The sequence below is a fragment of the Stegostoma tigrinum genome, chromosome 30 (genome assembly GCF_030684315.1).
Source record: "Stegostoma tigrinum isolate sSteTig4 chromosome 30, sSteTig4.hap1, whole genome shotgun sequence".
Classification (NCBI taxonomy): domain Eukaryota; kingdom Metazoa; phylum Chordata; class Chondrichthyes; order Orectolobiformes; family Stegostomatidae; genus Stegostoma; species Stegostoma tigrinum.
Genome location: NC_081383.1, coordinates 4446343 through 4469249, shown reverse-complemented (window position 1 = coordinate 4469249; position 22907 = coordinate 4446343). Strand labels below are relative to the sequence as shown.

Genomic DNA, 22907 nt, shown 5'->3' with positions numbered 1-22907 from the left:
AATTCAGTGACAACATCATTATGCCACCATACTCCAACCAACTGAGATAGTCATCTGAAGTTTCATGTCACCATACCACAGGGCAGTGGATTGAGATGAGAAACTATCAAGGTGTGAAATCAGAGAGATAAGTCTGAATGTCAGGGTTGAAGCAATGTTGCCACAATTGGGATCACTGTTCTTGATGACTTGTAACATTCAAGAACCTGCTTTATATGGACATTCTAACAGTAATCAAGACAACTAGAATCATTAGAATCGCGTACAGTTCCCATTCCCATCTTAATTTATTCAAGCCAAGGGCCTTGGAAATTCCTCCCACCACAGTATCCAATTGTTTCTTAACCAATTCAGGCATTTTCTCGCCTCCTCTACGCAGACAAGTCTAAGGTGGATCACCATTTGTTAGAAGACATTTTGTTTTTACAACAGCTGAAAATGGACATTTTACTGGTTTGACTGTGTACCATTTCATTTAGTGCCATTTTCCAGATTTATTTTTTCCTTGCTTCTATCTTATATTGGAATCAATTGCGTACACAGGTATACAACTCTGGGCCAACATCTTTCCTTCTAACTCTTAACCACTAAGTACATTTCTTGCAATTCAGTGATCAGAACTTGACACAACACTGAAGAAGCAGTCTAACCTCAGCACAATAATTTTGTTGACAACTCCTCAGACATATTCTCTTATCCTCAGTATCTTGCATGAGATGCATTTGCAACTTTGTATTTCAATGCAAAATTAAATTTGCCTTAGAAATAAGAAAGATCCACCAGCTTTGAAAAAAGCATCATGTTTTGATGCCGATCAGTTTGTACCCAAGTCTCTCTCCAGAAATACATTTTTCTTCATGTAAAATAATTGCTTCAGTGCATTCAATAAGTTGTTTTCTGAATTTAGAGAACATTCTGGATTATGCTTGTATTCCCTTGAACACAAACAAAAACCTAAGAGGTGATCTAAGTTGGTGATTAAAACAATTAAAACATTGATAAAGGTAGATCAGGAAATTATTTCCTCTGGAGCGAAGTGCAGAACAAGAGGACATGAGCTTAAAATTAGAGGTAGGCTGATGGATGTTATGTCAATAGGTTATCTGGTTTCTGTACTCACCAAGTCAAAAATAAAATACTATTGAAGGCAAAGGTCATTTGAAAATTTCAAAATTGAGAGTGGTAAAATTTTTGTTAGCTAATGATGTTTAGGGTTATGAAACAAGGGCAGATGTATGGAAATTAGAGGTAGATCAACTGTGATCTAACTGAATGCTGGAAGAGGTTTGTGGGGCTGAACAGTGGTCTCCAGTTCCTGTGTTTACTCAGCATTTTTATTCATTTATTTCTCAATAAAAATACACAAATTCACGAGGTATCTGTAAAATAATAGCTAGTGGTGTAAAGTTTTTTTGAATTACGCACCCAGTCCAATTACAAATCAAAATGGTCAGCAGCACAATTATAGATATTGTTGTTCCAAACTTATGTTGGATCTGAACAGCCTTCATATGGTAAATTACTGGGATTACAACTCGGAAACAAACTGTTGGCTTAATACCAGTGTTTGTATTCCATAGGAACCTCCTCCCAACAAATTTCATCTAGTCTGCTTAGCAGAATTATTTAATCCTTTTGACCTCATGTAGTAGTTGTAGATGTGTCAAGATCAGTGAGTGACAATGTAAAGGTATTGGATTAAGTTTATGAAGCATCAAAATTATGCCAGTTTAGCTAATGTATCAGAGCACAGGGTCAGTGGAGTGGTAAAATACTTCATGCCAGCTGCATAGATAGCAAGTGGTAGCATTCTTGCCTGGGTTAGGAGGTTGAATTAAGTTCCAATCCAGAGGCTTTACACAAATATTCAGGCAAACATTGCAGCAGCAGTACCAGGGAAGGCCACAAATTTAAGGTGCCGTCTTGGGAGGTAAACTGAGGTATTCACTGTATCTTTGGGTGTCATGATTTCAAAGTCACAGCATTGGTTCGATCTCAACTAACGTACCAACACCCAATTCTGGACACTACATTTAGGAAGGATGTGAAGGCACAAGAAAGAGTGCAAAACGAATTACAAGAGTGGCATAGCTAGGGCCTGAACAGGGTTTTAAGCCAAATAGTGAGGGGTGGGGTTCAGTTTCTCAGAATTACAGGAAGTTAAAAGGGGCGAGAGCTTCCAGAGGCTATTAAAGTTTCCAGAACAAGTGATAGGGCAGAGAATGGAAAAGGTCAGGAATCTAATTTCAGGACAGAATATAAGGGCACAACTATGAGAAGGGGACAGTCAACACAGGGCTAAGAGTGTTGTACTTAAATGCACGCAGTATATGAACAAGTTAAATAAGCTTGTAGCGCAGATTGAAATTGGCAGGTACAATGTTGTAGGTATCACAGAGACATGGCTGCAAGGGGTTCAGGTCTGGGAACTAAATATCCAAGGACATGTATTGTACTGAAAATGGCAGCAAGGCGGGAGGACAGATGGGGCCTTGCTCGTAAGTAATGAAATTAAATCAATAGCAAGAAATGATATAGATTTGGAAGGCACAGAATCTGTGTGGGTAGAGTGAGGAAACACAAAGGAATAAAGACCCTGATGGGAGTTATGTACAGGTCTCCTAGCAGCAGTCAGGATGTGGGGGAAAAAAATAAATCAGGGGATAGAAAAGGCATGTATGAAAGGCACTACTACAATAATCATGGGGGCCTTCAATGTGCAGATGGACTTGGAAAAATCAGACTGGTAGGAGATAACAAGAAAAGAAATACATGGAATGTCGACAAGTTGTTTTTTCCTGGAGCAGCTTGTGGTAGAGCCCACGAGGGAATGAGCAATTCTGGATTTGGTGATGTGTAATGAGGCAGACTGGATTAGGAAGATTAATGTGAAGGAACCTCTGGGGGATAGCGACCATAATATTATAGCATTCACCCTGCAGTTTGAAAGGGAGAAGCTGGACTCTGATATAATGGCACTACAATTGCGTAGAGGTAATTGCAAAGACATGAGGGAGGAGCTGGCCAGAGGTGACCGGAGGGGAAGCCTAGCAAGGAAGATGGCGCGAGGCCTAGAGAGAATGGATGTGGAATGATGTTTCCATTAGGAGGAAAGACACAGCCTGAGAATGAAAGAATGACCCATTAAAACTGAGATGAAGAGGAATTTTTTCAGCCAGAGGGTGGCGAATCTGTGGAACTCATTGTCGCAGAAGGCTGTGGAGGTCAAGTCATTGAATGCATTTAACAGAGGTAGATAGGTTCTTGATTGGTAAGGGGATCAAAGATTACTGGGAGAAGGTAAGAGAATGGGGTTCAGAACACAACAGCCATGTTCAAATGGTGGAGCATACTCAATGGAGTGAAAAGCCAAATCCTACTCTTTATCTTACAATCTTATGGTTAAAGGGATGAGGGACTTTATGTGGGCTGATTGGAGAAAGTGTTGGACAAAAGTTGACACAATGAATTTTCAAAATCATTAGGGGTCTAGACTGAGTAGAGAAGGTTGAAAACAAATGATCATCAACTTGAGGTGATCAGCAAAACAACCAGAAGGGCAATGGGGGGAGGGGAAACATTCTGCAAGGCTAAGATAGTTGGAGAATGGTGGACTTGCTGAATTGCTTTCGCAGTGAGCTAGTGCAGACAGGTCAGGCTAAATGGCCGCCTCCTGTCCTGCAACCATTTTCCGCCATTACAATAGCAACTATATTTCCAAAACTTTTTTTTGCTGTGGACAAGCATATGGACGCACATGGAATAGTGTAGGTTAGATGGGCTTCAGATCGGTATGACAGGTCGGCACAACATCGAGGGCCGAAGGGCCTGTACTGTGCTGTTATGTTCTATATTAAGTGCTAGGGGGTGTCTTGTGGTCAGAAAATATGCCACACAAATGCAAGTACTTAGTTGTCTCTTTTTAGTAATACCACTGACAAACCAAATTCGCCTTTTATAGAAATACAGAGCATCTTTAAACGAATTAGATCAATTTATGGCTGTGTACTCACATCTTTGATGTGCTCATGTCGACAGGTTCATCACCGGCCTGTACTTCTACTTTAATTGTTGCTTTCACTTCACCCGGCCCCTTTAGAAACCCAGGAGTCCGACCACCACCCCGATCGATGGGTTCTGCTTTAATTCTCATTCCCCCTTTCACTTCATCTAGTTCACTGTCCCTATCATTCCCTCTGGAGCATTCCATTTTTGGTTTCTTCATATCCACATCGTTATGCAGGCCTTCGCGCTCCAATGCTCTCTTTTGGCTTCGCGTTCGGTATACTTCATCTGTCATAGCAGAAATATCTGTCAAAAAAGACAAAGTACTTAGGACCTTTGATTTCTCCACCTAGTGTTACACTGCACTAAAAACATATCTTCTCCCTCAAAACCTCTTTCTCGATTGCTTGAAGATGACTCAGCAACTGCTCATTGGACAACCTGCAAAACATTGGATATTTGGGGTCTTGTTAAGACAGGGTTTTAAAAGAGGACACCGATGCACTATGGAGGGATGAAAAAGCATGAAACCAGAACCGATAGAGAATACCTAATCTGCAAAGACTGAACATGTTGAGGATGTCTTCTCTGGAGAGAAGATTCAGCAACAACTGATAGAGGTCTTCAAGATCATGAGGGGGTTTAATAAGGTAGACTTAGAGAGGATGTTCCCAACAATCTCAGAATACTACAGTAAAGGCAGCCATCAGGCCCATCGAACTTTTACCTGGTTGTTCCACTCAGCCTTTTCTTTCAACACGCTCATACTCCTGAAATCACTCCTCCTTCAGGTAGGCATCAGATTTCCTTTTAACGAGTACAATTTAATTCATACCTATCATGGTGTGTATTTCAAATCCCAACCACCCATTGCATAAAAAATGCTTTGGTTTTCTTGCGAATCTTGGATTATTTTGCTGATCATCTTAAATCTGTGCTCTGGCTATTGTCCTTCAGCCATTGGCAGAAGCTCTCCATTTTTTTAAAATCAAAAACCTCTACCAAGCTCTACTGAATTGACTCTTCTCAATGTTACATAAGCAAGAATTATAGATACTTGAGATTTGATTGAAGAACAGAAAAAGCTGGAAACACTGATCAAGAGGCAAAGTGACAGATCAGTGTCCTTGCATCGGAATTTTGCAGCCTTTGCTGCTCTAACAACTCCCGTTTCCCAAGTCTACATTGCTGCAATCCTCTGTTCGCAGAACCCTTTGACTGCCACAGGCTAACATTTGAAATATTTTTCATCCAATTTAACAGTGCAACTGAAAATTCCACCCACTTACACAACAGCCAGGAGAAAAACTAAAAAAAAAACTTAACTGTCATTTAAACACACAAAATGTCTGAAACAGGGTGTGACCATTTCCTCTGTTTCAGATTAATATCTTCAATTCCATGTCAAATGAAGGTCAAAGTTAATTGCAATTTCATTAATATCTTTCAATTTAGCAAAGTGCACTAATGGTGGTGACTTTCTCTTTATTATTAAGATCTTCATGGATTAGGACTAATGAAGCTCAGACCTGGCGAGTCAATGCTTCATCTTATCCATCTCAAATGCAGTTTATGATACTGGATTCTATTACTGGAACAAACATTCTTGATTTCCTCAATCTTCACACAGAACACTTGCACACAGTAACTCTAATTAAGACTGCCAAGTGGACAATGAGACTGCAATTAAGAGTCTCAAACGTTTCATGTTTTGGCCATTTAAAAGTTACGTAATCAGGAAGGCTATTTATCTTATTGATACCAATAGCAAATTCACAAGAAACTTCCAAGTGGAAAGAACATGGATCTTGCTACCATTGGCAGTAGCTGAAAGAAATAGATGTATGTAAGGTGAAATTAGCAGCTGGGGAAGGGAATGGAGGGTTGTGCTGATACAATTGGATAAGGAAAGGTTGCAGACTTTCATATACAGCATAAACACCAGAATGTACTGGTTAGGTTGAATGGCTTGCTTCTGTGTAATATATCCCACGCAAGGAAGATGGGCAGGATCACCTTCAACCAATGAGTACTCAATCACCGAAAAATGTTCCTAACAGAAGTACCCACCAGTGAGCCTTATGTCAATGGTGGGTAGGTTGTTGGAGGGAATTCTAATGGACAAGATTTACATGCATTCAGAAAGGCAAGGATTGATTACGGGTAGCCGGTTTGGCTTTGTGCATGGGATATCATGTCTCACTAACTTGAGTTTTTAGAAGAGGAGTCAAAGATGATTAAAAGAGGCAGCTCAGTAGACACTGTCTACGTGGATGTCAGGAAAGCATTCAACCATATGCAGCATGGTAGACTGGTTAGTAAGGTTACATCACATGGCATCCAGAGGACCTGGTCAATTGGATACAAAACTGACTTGAAGGGAGGCCACAGAGGATGGTGGAGGGCGGCTGGACTGTGGCCAGTGGTACACAAATGCCTTTTGTCATTTATACAATTGATTTGGATGTGAATATAGGAGGCATGGTTATTAAGTTTGTAGATGACACCAAAACTGGTGGTGTAGTGGACAGTGAAGGAGATTATCTAAGAGTGCAACAGGGATCTTGACTAGATGGGCCAATATCTTGAGTAGCAGATGGAGTTTAATTGCGATAAATAAGAGGCGCTGCATTTTGATAAGGCAAACCAGGGCAGGACTTGTAAAGTAAATGGTAAGGCCCTGGGAAGTGTTTCTGAAAAAGAGAGACCTAGGGGTGCAGGAACATAGCTCCTTGAAAGTGGAGTTGCAGCCAGACAGGGTGATGAGCAAGGCGTTTGGTACGCTTGCATTCTTCGGTCTTAACACTGGGTGTAGGAGTTGGGATGTCATGTGGATGTACAGGACATTGGTAAGACCACTTTTGGAATTCTGTGTATAATTCTGGTCAGCCTTCTTTTGGAAGGATTTGTTAAACTTGATTGTGCCGGGATTGGAGAGTTTGAGCTAGAGGGAGAGGCTGAATATGCTGGTGCATTTTTCCCTGGAGCAGAGACTGGGCGGCTGACCTCATAGAGGTTTATAAAATCATGATGGGCATGGATAGGATGAATAGCCAAGGTCTTTTTCCTACGGTAGGCGGGGGAAACTAGAGGGCAAAGGTTTAAGGTGAGAGAGGAAAGATCTGAAAAGGGCCATTTTCATGATGAGCGTGGTGTGTCTGGAGCATGCTGCCACAGGAAGTGTTGCAGGCGAGTACAATCACAACTTTTAAAAGGCATTTGGATCGGTCTATGCATAGGAAGGGTTTACAGGGATTTGGGCCAAACGCTGGCAAGTGAGACTAGTTCATTTGGGATTTCCAGTCGGTGTGGATGAGTTGGACCAAAGTCACTGTTTCCATACTGTATGACTCTATGTTACTCCAGAATTAAAAGCTTGAAAAATTCTCTCCAGAACCAGCCCTGATTGAAAGGAGTCAATCCAAATTTGTACTAGAGGTAAAAATACTGTGTAATACTGCTGGGAAATGGAAATATAAATAGAAAATGCTGGAAATATTTACTAGGCCAGACTGTGAGGAAAAAAGGTTCATTTCCACCTGCAACTCTCTCGAAAGATTTTCAGTACTACCTGTTCAGAAAGTACTTCTTGTACTGTTGGCCATTTTCCAGTTCCAAACAGACAGATCAAGGTAGGATCATTGATCCATAATTAGACTAGGCAGAAATTTTAGCAACAATACTGCAATGATCAGCCACATTTCCCCAACCTGCAGTGAAGTTAACATGCATGTGAGGTGAGGACAAGGGCAAGAATTTCATTGTGGTCCTTGTTTTCAGGCAATAAACACTGCTGGAAAATACATGCATGGCTTTTGTCGCTGGGGTAATGCACCCAATGCTCTTTCTAACTTCAATTCAGTGAACAGCTGGCTGTTGTGCTGCAAAGCTTCTTTATGACAGATGCATAGCTGCACATATGTGCTTCTGAAAGGGAATGTTACTACTGTGTAGCCAGTTTATTCCCTCTGTGTAGCACAGTCCTGATTACTACAAAGTTTTATGCACTCACATAGCTTGGAGGAAACATTGGTCACACCTCATAGGTCTGATGACAGCCTGTTTAATGTTCACTGTTTAAAGAATAGCCATTAGGATACAGGAGTAAAGCTGGTACCTGCAAGAACACAACAAAGATCCACAGCTTTGGTGGGACACGCTCAAGAAACCCGAGGGGGAACAGAAGAATCAGTAAAGAGAACGAGGTGGGAAAAAAACAACTTTTCAACACGACACTAGAACTGAAAGACTAAATGGGCTGGTGGTCATTCCACTGGAAAAAAGAAGGCTGGAGCAATAACCTGACGTAAATCCTTAAAATTATGAAGGGATGCCCCAGAGAAGCCTAGAAGTAGGGCCTATAAGATAATAGATGATAAATCAAAAAAGAAATTCAGGAGACATTTCTCTACCCACAGTAGTTACAATGTGGAACTTGTTACCAGAGGGAGCAGTTGAGCTGATTAACGAAAGGGTCTTTAAAGGGAAAGAAACAGGAAAATATGTATGTTGGATGAGATGAAGTAGGATTGAAGTCAACTCAAACACCCCAGAGCAGTTGGTGTAACCACCCTGTTTCTTTGCGTTCTAACTTTTATGTTAGAAAGGAATCAAGGTGGTTTTATTTTGCCCAGCTATTAATCTTTGAGCAGGATCATGTCAAAGCCAACAACACTAACCCCATCTTTCTGATAATTACCTGTGGCTCCTTAAAATGTAGCACACCTTCAGTTCCCATTTGGCTGCTGCTGATTTAGAAAATTGAGAGAATGCTGACAATTAGCAACAGCAAAGCAGGAGAAATCATTCTGTTGTCTTTAAACCAAAACATTACTGTTTTTGCCAACATGCTAAATGCAACAAGTCAATGCAAGAAATATCTGAATTTTTTTTTACTTGGCTAGTAACACAATGGGACATAGAATAAACTTAGCTTCTTCTGTTAGTAGGCAGCTGAGCCAGTCGTTGGGAGATAAGCGAAGGAAGAGACGCAGCTCAACATCAGATGAATGGAGACACCAAATACTTAAGAAGCACCTTCTTACATTCAGTGAGGAAGCATGAAAGATCATTATTGGCCAGATCCCAGACTGAGGGCAAAATCTTAAACTTTGAAACATTACATTTACAAGAGCACAGTTTCTCAGTGCAAGGTTCTGTCAGTATATTTTCTGGCTCAGAAGCAATTAATTGTAATTTGCAAGTCTGTCTCACATTAACATGAATTCAAATGAAATTTCTATGTCATCTCACATCATGCAAATGGTAAAGACAAATGGTATATACAATGGTATAGACAGGTGCACTAGGTAAAGCCTTCCAAATCCTGGCCACAGGCCAACACTGCACCTTCCAGTAGTTGAGGATAGGTTTGAGTGTGGCTGGTAATCTGTTAATATTCACCATTAAGATTCACTGTGCTAATAAACACCTGGCTCATGAACTGGAAATTGACTTCGGCACAAATCAGCAGTTTGAGCAATTGAAGAATGCAGAGTAGCGAGGAAAAGGACAGGAAAATATTCTGCTTAGGATCCCCAGGTAGAACATTTAATTTGATTTAAAATTATCTTTAACTGAATTTTATAACTTTGTTAAAAAGATTACTTTCATTATTAGTTAAGTTAGCAATCTTGAATATTTTTCAAAACTTTTTAAACAAATTTATCACCGGCTTTCACTGGCCAGAACCTACCCATCAGCGTAAATCTTTTACAGAAACAGCATTTAACCTGGCAAGATGTGATTTCTGAGGCTGATTGAGGCAGCGTCACTTTCCGGTTACCTGCATACATCTGATAAATGGCTGAGTCACATTTGATCTCATGACATCACTTGGTCTCCACACATGACCCTTCCCACAAATCCAGGCGACACACAAAGCACTTTCCAGAGAACCGACTCGAACTGGCTCCAGACAGAGCTGAGTGTTGTTAACTCTTTGCAGTCCTGCACACAGCGAGACAATCTAAAGGACCGGTGTTTGAACACACATACATACATCCTATCTACTCATCAAACATGTCCAAACTGCTTATCACCCCATGCGTATACAGACTATTCTTTGCATGCATGCCCTAACTACCTACCTCACGAGCAGACACTGACAAAGTAGTTCTAGTGCCTGTCCCCTGACAGGCTGACATTCCACATTTTTACTCTGCAATTGTACAAGTACCCTTAGACCTCTGCTTTGCCTTGACAGTATACTACTCACATTCAGTAATTTGCTACACTACAGCATTTTCTTTCTAAATGAAAACAATGAGTCACATTGGTGTTGGGACTCATTTGGACTTCCACGTTCAATCTTTAAAGAAGCATCTGTTACCTTTGTGGACAAATTTTAGTTATTTTCTTTTCTTCAACACAATAACATAATTCACACTTCCCCTCCCCATTCTTGATGTACCTTCAACTCAATGAATAAAAACTATTTTGGTAATTTTTTGTATATTTCAAAGACTCTTGACCCCTGGGTGAATGTTTCCTTCCTGCCCAAGAAGCTCAGATGTCATTGCAGTATATCTAATGTAGTTATGCACAACACTGGCTTTTTCTTTGGAATGGAAGACTGAAAAAGAGAGAAGACATGCAGACATGAATGGAGGGAAACTGGAAGATTGAAAGTTCCTGGCATTCCGTCTAGGGCTCCTGCGTCATAAGTTTGAAGATGTTTTTCAACCTTTAGAAATGGGAATAGCATTCCCTCCATTTGGTGATGAGAAGAAATACACCGACACCACAATGAACTTTACTGAAGTAACACCAGTTTGGAGTATGCTGAAGAAAGGATCTGAGCCGAGGTGGAATGGGGATGGTTGTGTCATGGGAGAAAGAAGCAGGGAGATTGCCGAGCAAATGAGACAATGCACCTAGAACATAGAACAGTACAGCACAGAACAGGCCCTTCAGCCCACAATGTTGTGCCGACCATTGATCCTCATGTATGCACCCTCAAATTTCTGTGACCATATACATGTCCAGCAGTCTCTTAAATGACCCCAATGTCCTTGCTTCCACAACTGCTGCTGGCAACGCATTCCATGCTCTCACAACTCTCTGCGTAAAGACCTGTTTTGATTTAAACTTAAGCAATCAAATATTTAATATTTCTTTTGCTTTAAATGTGACATTTAACAGCACTTGTGTGTACCAATGGATATCAGATGTTTTTAAAACCCCAGAAGAACATTCTATTTCAAATAAAGATGTGATCTTCTCCTCCTTTGCTCATTCTCCAGCAGAATACAGGGCTTAGCATAACATGCATATTAGTACAGTTAACCCCTGGCACCCATGGTACATACACGCACTGCTAGATCCCTGGTGATACCAAGCCTCCTTGGCATGGAACCATTTGTGCAATGAAGTACCAGCCTTAGACCAGACAGTATCCTTTATTAGTACAATGCTGTGCAGAACTCATCCTCTGTCTCTGAGTCTTCCCTTTGAACCCAGTCAACATCAGAACTCAGTTCCTCTCTCCCTTTATTGTGTGTGAAATTAAGCCTTTCTGAATGAATGTGGTTCACAGGAGATGAAGTAAAATACCATGTTCTAACTTGAATAACCGGGTATCAAAACTTGAAGCTCAGTTCAGACAGACATTTTACGTCCTTTTTGCGCTCATGTGTTATTGATAGCCTTTGCTGGTTGATCTCCTTGCTTTCATTATAGAATCGCACCTTTGAATGGTCAGTTTAGCTAGAAATTTGACAACCTTCCAACACAGATAGAAACGTGAGTCAAGAGTAGTCAAATGTTAAAGGTGGAACGTGGAGAGGAACAAATAAGCCACCATTGCAGTGCCTTTCAACAGAAGTGTTAACAGTTCTCAAGTGCAGCACGAAGAACAACTCACATTATGGTATTTTCCAGATACTCAGTTACGAGATGGCTAAAGTTCTACTGGTGTGGAAAATAAGAAACATAAATGGTCAGCAATTTAACAGCAGATGCTTTTCTTTGCTTATAACTGGCTTCAACAGCCAGTGGTTGATCAAAAGAATGACCCATGATAATGTTGTGTGTTATGTACGCAGACGTCACTCAGCTGTTTGAGCATGTAAACCATCAACATAGAGGTAGCAGCATACAGGACTCTTGTGTTCTAGCACAAGCACAAAAGTAAAATAAATTTAGCTGAGCTTTAAAAGGAGCAATAGCTCAGAGGTCTGAAAAGCTAAACTTGAAAGATACGTTAGCACACTGTGATCCTATTTGATTTGAACTATAATTTGACATGAGGCTTTGATGTTAATCCTTTCAACGTTATGGTGATCCTTTGCTACGCTAATCAGCAAATGTGGGAATTTAAAAAAAAACAGATAGAAGACCTCCCACTTTGCCAACTCCACCTATCCCAATGTGATAAAATCAAAACCCATGACACTCTTCTTCAGCAACTCAATTTTCCAGTACATTAAAGCTATACAACCATTCACAACTCCCTCAGTCTTGCCTTATAATATTGGGACTTCTAAAATCCAAACATGATGCCACCTAATTACTAGCTCCTGTTTGCTCATTTTAACCTTGTTATGTCACAAACTGGGCCTTGAACTTTCAAAACAAACATACTTTGCAGTCCCAATAATGTTTAAGTTCAGACAAACTGAACTCTTAGAAACTCTAGTTTTGTGTTTCCCTTATAGTTTGATAATAGCAATGTGTCATTTAGACATTGTAAACGTTCAGAAACTTTGGGACATTTCACGTGCTTTGAAAGTGTAACATATTCCAAAAATTTGTTATAAAAATTGACTGGTAATGAGGGGCACTGATTCTGTTTTCCCATACATTATGAGCAATCAGTAATTCAGTGGTTTAATATTGTGCTGAACAATTTGGTCTTTCTCTGACAGCAATAAAGCAGAGTTAAAATCTAAAAGACAGGTTTGTTTTACAAGAATACAGCGTGAGGCCGAACAGCCCCAAAAGATCAGAATACAGCACGGTTTAAATTCAAGCAAAACAATCGTCTGAAATGGGACAGTGTGGTACATTCATTCTTTTAATGTTAATATTGGAAGGCATGGACTGATGGAACTATACATATCTAAACTATTGATTTGTGTACCTTACCAAACTGTGGAATAAAGCAGCTTAGTAATTCAAGCCAAGATCTCATACCAAGTAAAAGTAGTCAGCATGAACAAATAAACAAAACAGAGAATTTGGTCCAAACAACATCCATATGCTATTGCCATCATACAAATAGATACAAGGTAGAGTCGGTCAACTCTCAGAAAAGCACAGATTCTGATCGCTTAATGGAATGACTGACATCACTGACTCCCAGAGAATTTGGTCCAAACAACATCCATATGCTATTGCCATCATACAAATAGATACAAGGTAGAGTCGGTCAACTCTCAGAAAAGCACAGATTCTGATCGCTTAATGGAATGACTGACATCACTGACTCCAAGGAAGTAGTTACAGTTGACCTGAATTTCTAACAACGTCTTACATTTATGTAGGGCCTTTAGCACAGCAATATATCCCATGGCATCTTTCAAGATTATTCTTAAATACAATTTCACAGTGAGCCACACTGGAGATAGTGGGACCAATACTCAAAAGCTTGGTCAAAGATTTGTTTTAAACTTCGAACAGAGAACAGATGTAAGTATTTAGGGATGAAATTCCAGAACTTTGGGCCTAAGACAGTTGACTGTAGAGAAATTCAAATCAGAGGTGTGCAAGAAATCAGAATCAGAGAAGAACTGAAATGTCAGCGTTGTACAATTGGTGTCAGTACAGGGGTAAGGAGCAATGACCAGGTGGACATTCTGAAAAAGGATGAAAATTTTGAAATTGAGGTGCTGTCTAACTTGGAAATACTGTTGGTTAGTGAGCACCAAGGTGTTGGGCAAGTGCAACTTAGCACGAGAGTAGACACAGGCTGCAATTTTAGATGATTTTAAGCTCTGAAAGGGTGCAAGGCCAATGTTTGGTCAACACAAGAGTATTGGGATAACCCAATCTAGAGATAACAAAGGTGTAGACAAGCATTTCTGAGGTGGGGGCTGGATAGGGCAATGCATCAAAGATGCTAAGTGGTAGTCTTTTCGATGGAGTTATCAAGATTGGGAGGTACAGGTTTGTGTCTAGCACCCTGTTGAGTGAATTAATCAGTGGGACAGTAAGAGGGTCAGAATAATTAAATACACAAAGGGTTAGACAGTAAGGATAGAGGCAGGAAATATAAACAAGGCAACCATTCCACTCCTGATTGTTAAAAAACAATCCACATTGCAAGAGCTCTTTATCTCTCACACACACACACACACACACACACACACACACACACAGAGACAGACAGAAGAGATGGTTCTGCATGCAGTATTGTGTCAATTTTCTGTAGGAATGACAGCTTTTTAACCACACAACTTAGTAACATTTAAACATCCCAATAAGAATGCTGACTCCACCCTTCAGCCAAGTTTCAGGAGAAAACAGTCAGGCTGGTGTGGTGGTTGGACCACTCCTTACAAATTACGGATTGACTTTGACCTCCCTGATGAGTGGCTTATTGGGTACTGAGAGTAAATAAGAAATTTTATTTATCACGTTTTCAAATCTGTGTTGTCCAATATGTTGGCCCTTGTGTTGTAAATTAAGAATTGAGATCTGGTATAATTGTATTTCTGATCAGTAAGGCAAACAATAAATCAAAGTCATCAGCACTTTGCTGTGATTTTATACTCACACAGCATATGCATGCAAACTTTAACCTTTTTGTGTACTTGTTTGTAAAGTGGAAAGACCAAAGTCAGAAGATGTAAGCAGTTTTGATCATCGAGTGCAGTTTAGTTCCCAAGTGGTGATAGCTAACCATCACTTTATCCCCATTTCCAATATCCTGGAGTTTACTATTGACCATGAACTGAACTGGGCTCGCCAAATGAATACTCCAAAGATGAAAGCCTGTCCATCCACTGTTATCAGTACCTCTAAACCTGTAACCTCTAATGCCAAAAAGGACAAGGGCAGCAGATACTTAGGACCATAATGACTGGCAAGTTTCCTGCTAAGCCACACAACATCCTGACATGTAACTCAATCTGAGATAAGAAGGTGTAGAGCTGGATGAACACAGCAGGCCAAGCAGCATTAGAGGAGCAGGAAGGCTGACATTTCGGGCCTAGGCCCTTCTTCATAAATTTCTGAAGAAGGGTCTAGGCCTGAAATGTCAGCCTTCCTGCTTCTCTGATGTTGCTTGGCCTGTTGTGTTCATCCAGCTCTACACCTTGTGATCTCAGATTCTCCAGCATTTGCAGTTCCTACTATCTATGTAACTAGATCACTGTTCGTTTTCTGTCTGAGAGTCAAAATCCTGGAATGCGCTCCCTAATAGCACTATGGCTGTACAATACATGGGCTGCAGTGGTTTGAGAAGGTAGCTCAGCACCACCTTCTCACCTATTAAACACAGGCTATAACTGCTGGTCCAGCCAGCAATGTTCAAATTCCATGAAAGAGTAAAAAAATTAATGAGATGAAATAAATATATAAACTATTTTGAGCTGGATTGTATTATTGTGTCCAAGATGTTTTCCACTAAAATGATTAGATATGGCTAAAGCTGTTGGCATAGCCACACCCTGTGGCCAGTCAGCAATTGCTACTTGTCAACCATCATCTTAAAATCAACTCCATGTTTTGCTTACTCCTCCCATGTAGCTAAGATATTAACTTTTAGATATTGCTCATTTTGCACGTGGGAAGGAAACTGCACCAAATTGAAAAAGAATAAGCAACATGTTGATGAGAGGAGGAACAATCAAACACTGGGTATAATTTGATTACAATCTCGCCCATTCAAGTCAGACAACAGGGTGCCTTGTTGTTCACAGTTCAGCTTTGAAAACCTAATTTCCCCAAGCAGTTTACTCTTATATGGTGAATTAATTAGTTAAATAATTGCCACCACACACCCATCCATCTAATTTGAAGAAATAAGATTGTTTATTTGGATTTAATCAGCTCAAAACTACACATCTAGGAGGTGCTGTGGACCGCAGATGCAGCAAAATTGCATCCAATTATATGTAAGCACAGGCCCTAGCATTACGATCAGGTCAGGGAAACAACACTAACACATTCACCAGTACACAGTGTAGCAGTAGCCATCGGTGTCTTTAAGACACTTGCAACAGTTCATTCTGACCGATTACCAACACTGCCTTGAATGGGCAGTTCTTGCATGAGGCCAACCCCTGAAAGTTTCTGGGAGGCACAATTATCATTATGGGAACTGTATCACCATTCTTTCAGTGTAACTAAGTCAAAATCCTGGAATGCCGTCTCTAACAGCACTCACAACATATCGGCTGCAACAATTTAAGGAGGCAGGTCATCACCATTTAATCAAGGGCAGTTAAGGACGAGCAATAAATGCTGGCTTAGCCAAACATACTACATGTGAATGGGGAAAAAAAGGATCAAAGCCAAAGTTGGCACAGAAAGAAAGCGTTACAAGCTAACCTGCAACACTTCAGACTTAAAATCTTTGACGTACCAGAGGTCAAGGAATGGAACAGTTTTAATGATGAGTAAAGGTTGGCCATCCACGTTGTCTTTCTACTTCCCCTTTTTTACTTATGAACAGCAGACAGACCTTCTGTGCTTAATTACTGCACAAGCATTTAATTACTGCCCATACAATCCACTCTCACATGATACAGTCACAGTTACTTGCCACATGTATGCTCAGATAATTTGAAATGAACACTTGGTCTAAATAAAGTCATGAAGTTCACGCAAGATTAGCAGTTTGAAGAACATTTCCCCCATGCTACCATTCATGCTTAGGGTATGTTTAACACCCTACGTCGATGAGCAACTCTACGAGGACAATGTTCTCCAAAATATACCTCAGATAAAGTAGGACAGGACACCAATTGGCTAAAGCCACTCCTTGTCAATTTGTTACAAGACAACTTCAAGTTGGTCAGGGAGTGCTTAGCATGACAATCAACAGACCTAAACATACAAGACTGTGTTTTTTAAAACGTACATTGAAATCTTACATTAAAGATTTGATTGGTTCAACATTACACTAAAGACCATTGTCATTTCACAAACCAATAGTTGGGTTACACCATATAATATTTACAGAAACAGGGGGTCAGTTAGCAATGCACATTAGCGCCAAAAGCATGGGTTCAATTCCTGCATTGGCTGAGGTTACCACAAAGCACTTTCCTTCTCAATCTCTCCCTTGCCTGAGGCAGGGTGACCCTCAAGTTAAACTAAACTATCATCAGTTTTGTCATGCTCTAATGAGAGAGCAGCCTTATAGGCTGTTAAGACCATCGTATCTGTAGCGTTACCTTTACTTATATTAACATTAATGTTGGCATCTTTTCCTCCCGATATTATGCAACCCACCTTAATCACAGTCCTGAAAGGTGTTTACATTGCAATAGGCTTAGCCACTAGTTCAACTTCACTACAGGATGCTTCCCACATTAAGAGATTTCCCATACTTGACACAGCAATATTTGGATGCTAAGTGAAGAATGGCATTGCACGGTAAGAGAAGTACTGGGAAACACAGCCTATAAAATATACGGCCCATTGGTCCACACTGATGGCAATGTGCATACACTGGCGAATTTTCTACATAGGGGAGCATATACAAATATATCAAAATGGCTGTTGGAGAAATTGGCCAGGAGCATAGAACAACAATTACTAGATGAGGTCATAACCCACAAGAACCAAACTCAGTCAGGCGCTACACCCTTTTAAGATACAAAACAACTCAGCTGTCATGAATTTAGTTTACTTCTTGCACGTGCAAACACTTTAGGAGCAAACAAATACAAAATACACTCATTACTCACCTGGCAAATCTTGTAGAGCCATTTCCACATGTGAACAACCTTGGTTTCCAGCGTAGCAATTTGCCCCCCTAGATGGGAGGAGAAAAAAAGTTCAGCTTTTGCTAAGAATATATGCAACTTTCTCTGATAGATAGTCAATACAAACTGAATACAGATAAAATGGACTAGAAACATAACCAAAGGGCAATCTTAGCAGACACCCCCAACCCTCAGCAGGTAAAGAGAGGAGGCAAGGACCTTGTTCCTCCAAAATGTGCCTTCCCAGTTCTAATGTTTGTCTGAAGTTCTAAAGAATGCTTGAAGAGTTCTGTAAATGGTCTATGGGGAGCAACTTCTGAAATTGCTATTTCATGGCTTGATCAAATAATCTTGTAGTGAGGCATTCTACAAAGACTGCTGTGATTTAGTCCAGTAGGCAAACAAAAGTGTTAAAAATACAAGCAGTTCAAGAGACAAATGATTTATTCCTGAGATGGAACAAAACATCTTTAAAATAGAAATGGCACTTTCCCCTTTAGGTATTTATAACAAAGGAGAACTTTATTTCTCCCTGCCAAATCAATAGCTTCTGGGAAATGGTGAAATGTTCCTCTCTTGCAAGACTCTCATATCCGTTGATATTGAACAGTATGGTCTAATTTCATTAAGAGCACAGTTAAAATATGGCTTCAAAGTTTTGAGTTTGACTTCACAGTCTTTTATTGCAGTACACTGGAACGTTGAAAATGTGGGCCTGTGCATTGTGGGGAATGAAAGAAGCAGCAAGGTTGAGACAAAAGAAGCTAGGAGTATGAAGAGTTTTACATAACTATTTTAGTTATACAAACAATTCATCATGGATATCCAAAATTCCTCAAATTTCAGAAGAAATTTCCAAGTTCTTCAGCCTGAAATTGGTCACAAACTATCTTTCTGAAATTGCGCATTTTCCTTTGAGGTTGAGGCCATTGTTTAAGGGGCCCTAATGGTCTTATTATAATTTCCCACTAAACCACCATTTCCATCCCCAGTCCCTTACACAATGGCCCAGATAGTCTGGTGACCAGACTGGAGCTATGGGACCATACAGAATCCCTGATACAGCTGGTTGTGTGGGAATTGTCCAGGAAATTCTGATGGGAAACTTCCATGTATCTGGAAACCTGTCAGAAACTTTGCAAGTTTCAGAAACCAGTTAAGCTTACAGGTGGTTCCCCGATTTACGGACGCTCACAATTATGGCTTATAGGAGTGTATAAATGTTAATTTCAGATACCAGACAATCATTGACTTGCACTAATGAATAGCTATTTTATATTTTTAGTATTGTGTTCTGACTTGCACACAAAATCACTTATGAATGCACCCAAGAACAAAACCTACTTGTCACTCAGAAGGTGTCTGTAACGCTAACCAACATAGAGGATTAAGAAACCTACTGTAACTGTTGGGTGACTAGTAATTTGACCACCCTCCTAACTGCTGGACCAGACAGCTGACTAGAAGCCACTATCTGAATTGTCAATCAAATCCTGCTCACCTGAAATGACAACCATCTGAGGAAGGGTCACTAGACCCAAAACATTAACTCTGATTTTTCTTTCACAGATGCTGCCAGACCTGCTGAACTTTTCCAGTAACTTGGTTTTGTTCCTGATTAACAGCATTTGCAGTTCTTTCGGTTTTTAACTGCCTGACCTAACTGAAAGTAGCACTGGACCAGCACAGCCATGTGATACTCATGTTAGTGGATTAATAATCTAGAAATCAAGAGACAAATCTCATCGTAATTATTCCAAATCAAACTGTCAGACTGCCCTGGAAACTAACAAGCGGATTCATATTCCAAACAGGCCTGGCCATAATTCGGTCACCTAATGGAAAAATACAACTGTTAAGAAAGCTCACTACACACCTTTCCACTTCTAAAAAATGTTTGTGCTCTTCAGTTGAGGTAGGATGTAATCACTGAGTCAATGGAAGAAGCATGTACACATCATGAAGTGTAGCTCTGATGCACAGCCTGAATGAGTAGGCCTGCTGCACTCCAATCTTTCTTCATACACAAAGAGGAGAGGCACTCCCTCCTGTATGAATCATTGCGTTCAGTGAGCATGAGGGGGAATTGGAGAAAAAATACAGTAAAACAGGCTATTAAACTTACTTAAGACCGTTTGGATACAAAATTTTCCAATAGGAAAAAAGTGAAGATATGGATTAAGATTACTACAAAGCCACGTATTACCTTTTCCACAACATCAGTTTTAAAACTAGTTCTAAATTTAAACCAAGCAATACTACCGTGAACAGAAAACAGATTAGCAATATAAAATGAGTTGTTAGCACTGGAAGAAACGTTAACCTGAACCTTTGTCCTGCAGATCAAAATTCACGACTTTCAAGAAAGGTGCTTATTCGAATGCCTTCCTAAAGTAGTAGCCTTAAGCACAAATATATTTATAGAAATCTTATATGAAAGATGAAAAAGGGGAAACAGATGGTGAGCTTGGATACGTTAGGAAAGTGCAAAATGTATTTTTGAGGAGGTTTTTAAAGACAGAGAGCAAAGTTAGAAGGGATTATGGAGTTTGAAAGTTAAGGTGAGACATTTGACATATCTCGACATCAAAGGGTGGAGATATGAAGATGGAACATAGAGGAAGTCAGAATCAGAGAATTAAAAATGAGGCGACAGTCCTAAGGATGATGGGTCTACAGAGTTCAGATGGAGGGGACTGTAGAGTAAGGAGGACAAGCACAGAGGTTAAGTGAGAAAGTGGGGGAAGGTGGATGTAGGGCAATATAATTTCATTTATCATGAAGGGGAGAAAAAAATTGCAAATGTAGAAATTAAATACAATAAGCAAATTAATAAGTAGTAGTTCTGCCAGATCTGAAAAACGAGAGCTGAGTTACATTGCCAGGTCATGTGTGTGTGCGGCAAACAATTGCCTGGCATTACGCTTAAATGGAACAGGTGAAAAGGATGCAGTTTGTTCTGAGGAATGGTCTTGGACACATCAATCTGTCCATTCTGCTTCAAATGCTAATGTCGTGAATTTTAAGCAGTGAGAAATTTCAAATGCCTATTATGTGATGCTGAATGCAGTCTCGTCCACACAACTACTAGAAGGTTCAGTGATTAGCAAGGGAAAAGATACACATAACAGCAATTTGTAAGATATAGGAGTGTGGCTCAGTCACATTTTACTTTCAAAACTATGAAAGAAAGCCAGGGACCAGGTTAATACCTGGACTGTACTGAGTTAGCTAAATCCAAACAAGACAATGATTAAATGGCACAACTGTGATTGGGGAGAAGAAAAACAAGCTTCTGACTGTTTGCCACAAAGCAACAGATGGAAGGAAGATGGGTCTAAGAAAAGATCGAAGTGCTAAAGATTTTGAAAGAAATTCCCCGCTGATGCAGGATGCAAGGTGACAACAACCTTAAATTTAGGACCAGGTCTTTCTAAGACTTAAGTAAATAAATGCTTCCTTCAGGCAAAAGGTGATAGGAATGTGGAATTTAGTAACAGATTTGGCACTGCAAAACAAAAGTGAAACTAATAATTTCCTTTTGCAATGCATTTTAATGCTCTGTCCATGTAGCCCAAAAGGAACTGGGGTATATTCTAAAGCACCTTTTTCTTCCCCTGCAAACAGAGCTCTAGTCGGTATTAAATATATCTTACTTATCACTTTGTAAATAAAGCACACCAGAATGAAATACAAGTCACAGACAAACAAATGCAGAACATAGCAACAATTTTCAGACCACGTCCAAAGAGTAGCCTTTAAATTATAAGCTTCATTAATCTAGTCTATTCTCATGATGGCTGAGGTTAATGATCAGACGTTTGACAAAGTAAACAAAATGGCTGCACTTAACCTTTTGAGGGCCACAGCAGTTGCCCTAGTATACTAACAACAATTACAAAATTAAACGGTTTTGTGCCATTGTCAATTATAAGAGCAGTGAAATTAAATCCACTTTTCTGGCTTTCATTATACTTCAATACTATAATTTTCAGAAGTTAAAACATATTCCAGAAGTAAATGGTAAATTTTGCCTCTATTCCCCTTTCAGGGAAAAAAAACTAATTTCAGTAGCTAAAAAATAAAACCTCAGTCACCAAATGCAGCTGTGGCTCTTTTCAAACAATGCACTCACTCAGTCTCTCTCACTTGCAGGCGCAGGCGCGCGCGCGCACACACACACACACACACACACACACACACACTTATACAATGCAATTGTAGGCAAGTGCCTGGATCTACTTGGTTTGAAGCTGGATGCTGATATAGATCTGCAGTCAGTTACATAGATCCCAGGGTTGTCCGATACTTGGAACATATGTCACACTTGTAATGGATGCTGTCATCTCAGCCAGTCTGGACAGGAAGTTCTCCTAATTGCAACGCCTCAAACTTTTCTCTGCCAAGGAGATGCTGGAGTCATAAACATGAGAGAGAGGACTCCTGGAGACCCAGAGTGTTTCACCTCCAGCAATACAACCATCGCTAAGTTTAAGTATAGGCATATAATTGCAGAATCAGCAGGATGACAGACTGAGAAGAGAGACAAAGAATCAGTATCTCCACTGTACCCAATCTAGGAGTTATGACCAGCCAAATGGGATGGAATTCTGGTTTGGGTGGTGGCATGAAGTGACTAATATCAAATTATACACTGCATCCAATTAATCTGAATACCAGACAATAATGAGCACCGTACTCAGGTGTATAAAATTATGAGGGGCATGGATAGGATGAATGCGTATAGTCTTTTTTTCCAGGGATGGGGAATTCAAAACTAGAAGGCACAGGTTTAAGGTGAGAGGGGATAGATTTAAGAAGGACCTGAGAGGCAACTTCTTCACAGAGAATGGTGCATATATGGAATAGGCTGCCAGAGAAAGTGGTTGAGGCAGGTACAATAGCAACATTTAAAAAACATTTGGATAGATACTTGGATGAGAAGGATTTAGAGGGATATGGACCAAATGAAGGCAATTGGAACTAGCTGAGTGGTTACCATGGTGAGCATGGACCAGTTTGGGC

General features: G+C 40.1%; 1 protein-coding gene across 9 annotated transcripts in view; it reads right to left on the bottom strand.

The window, feature by feature from the left end:
• The window catches only part of gatad2ab (GATA zinc finger domain containing 2Ab), a 137306-nt gene that overhangs the window by 63940 nt on the left and 50459 nt on the right, over nucleotides 1-22907 (bottom strand). For 8 of the 9 annotated variants that reach the window (XM_048559794.2, XM_048559796.2, XM_048559798.2 and 5 more), the window contains 2 exons: nucleotides 17865-17932; nucleotides 4014-4311 (listed from right to left, as the gene is read on the bottom strand). In XM_048559794.2, the coding sequence (XP_048415751.1) occupies nucleotides 4014-4311; nucleotides 17865-17932 (366 nt within the window). Of the gene's footprint in view, nucleotides 1-4013; nucleotides 4312-9700; nucleotides 9802-17864; nucleotides 17933-22907 lie in introns of those variants that run through there. The other variant, XM_048559803.2, reaches the window with a different exon arrangement.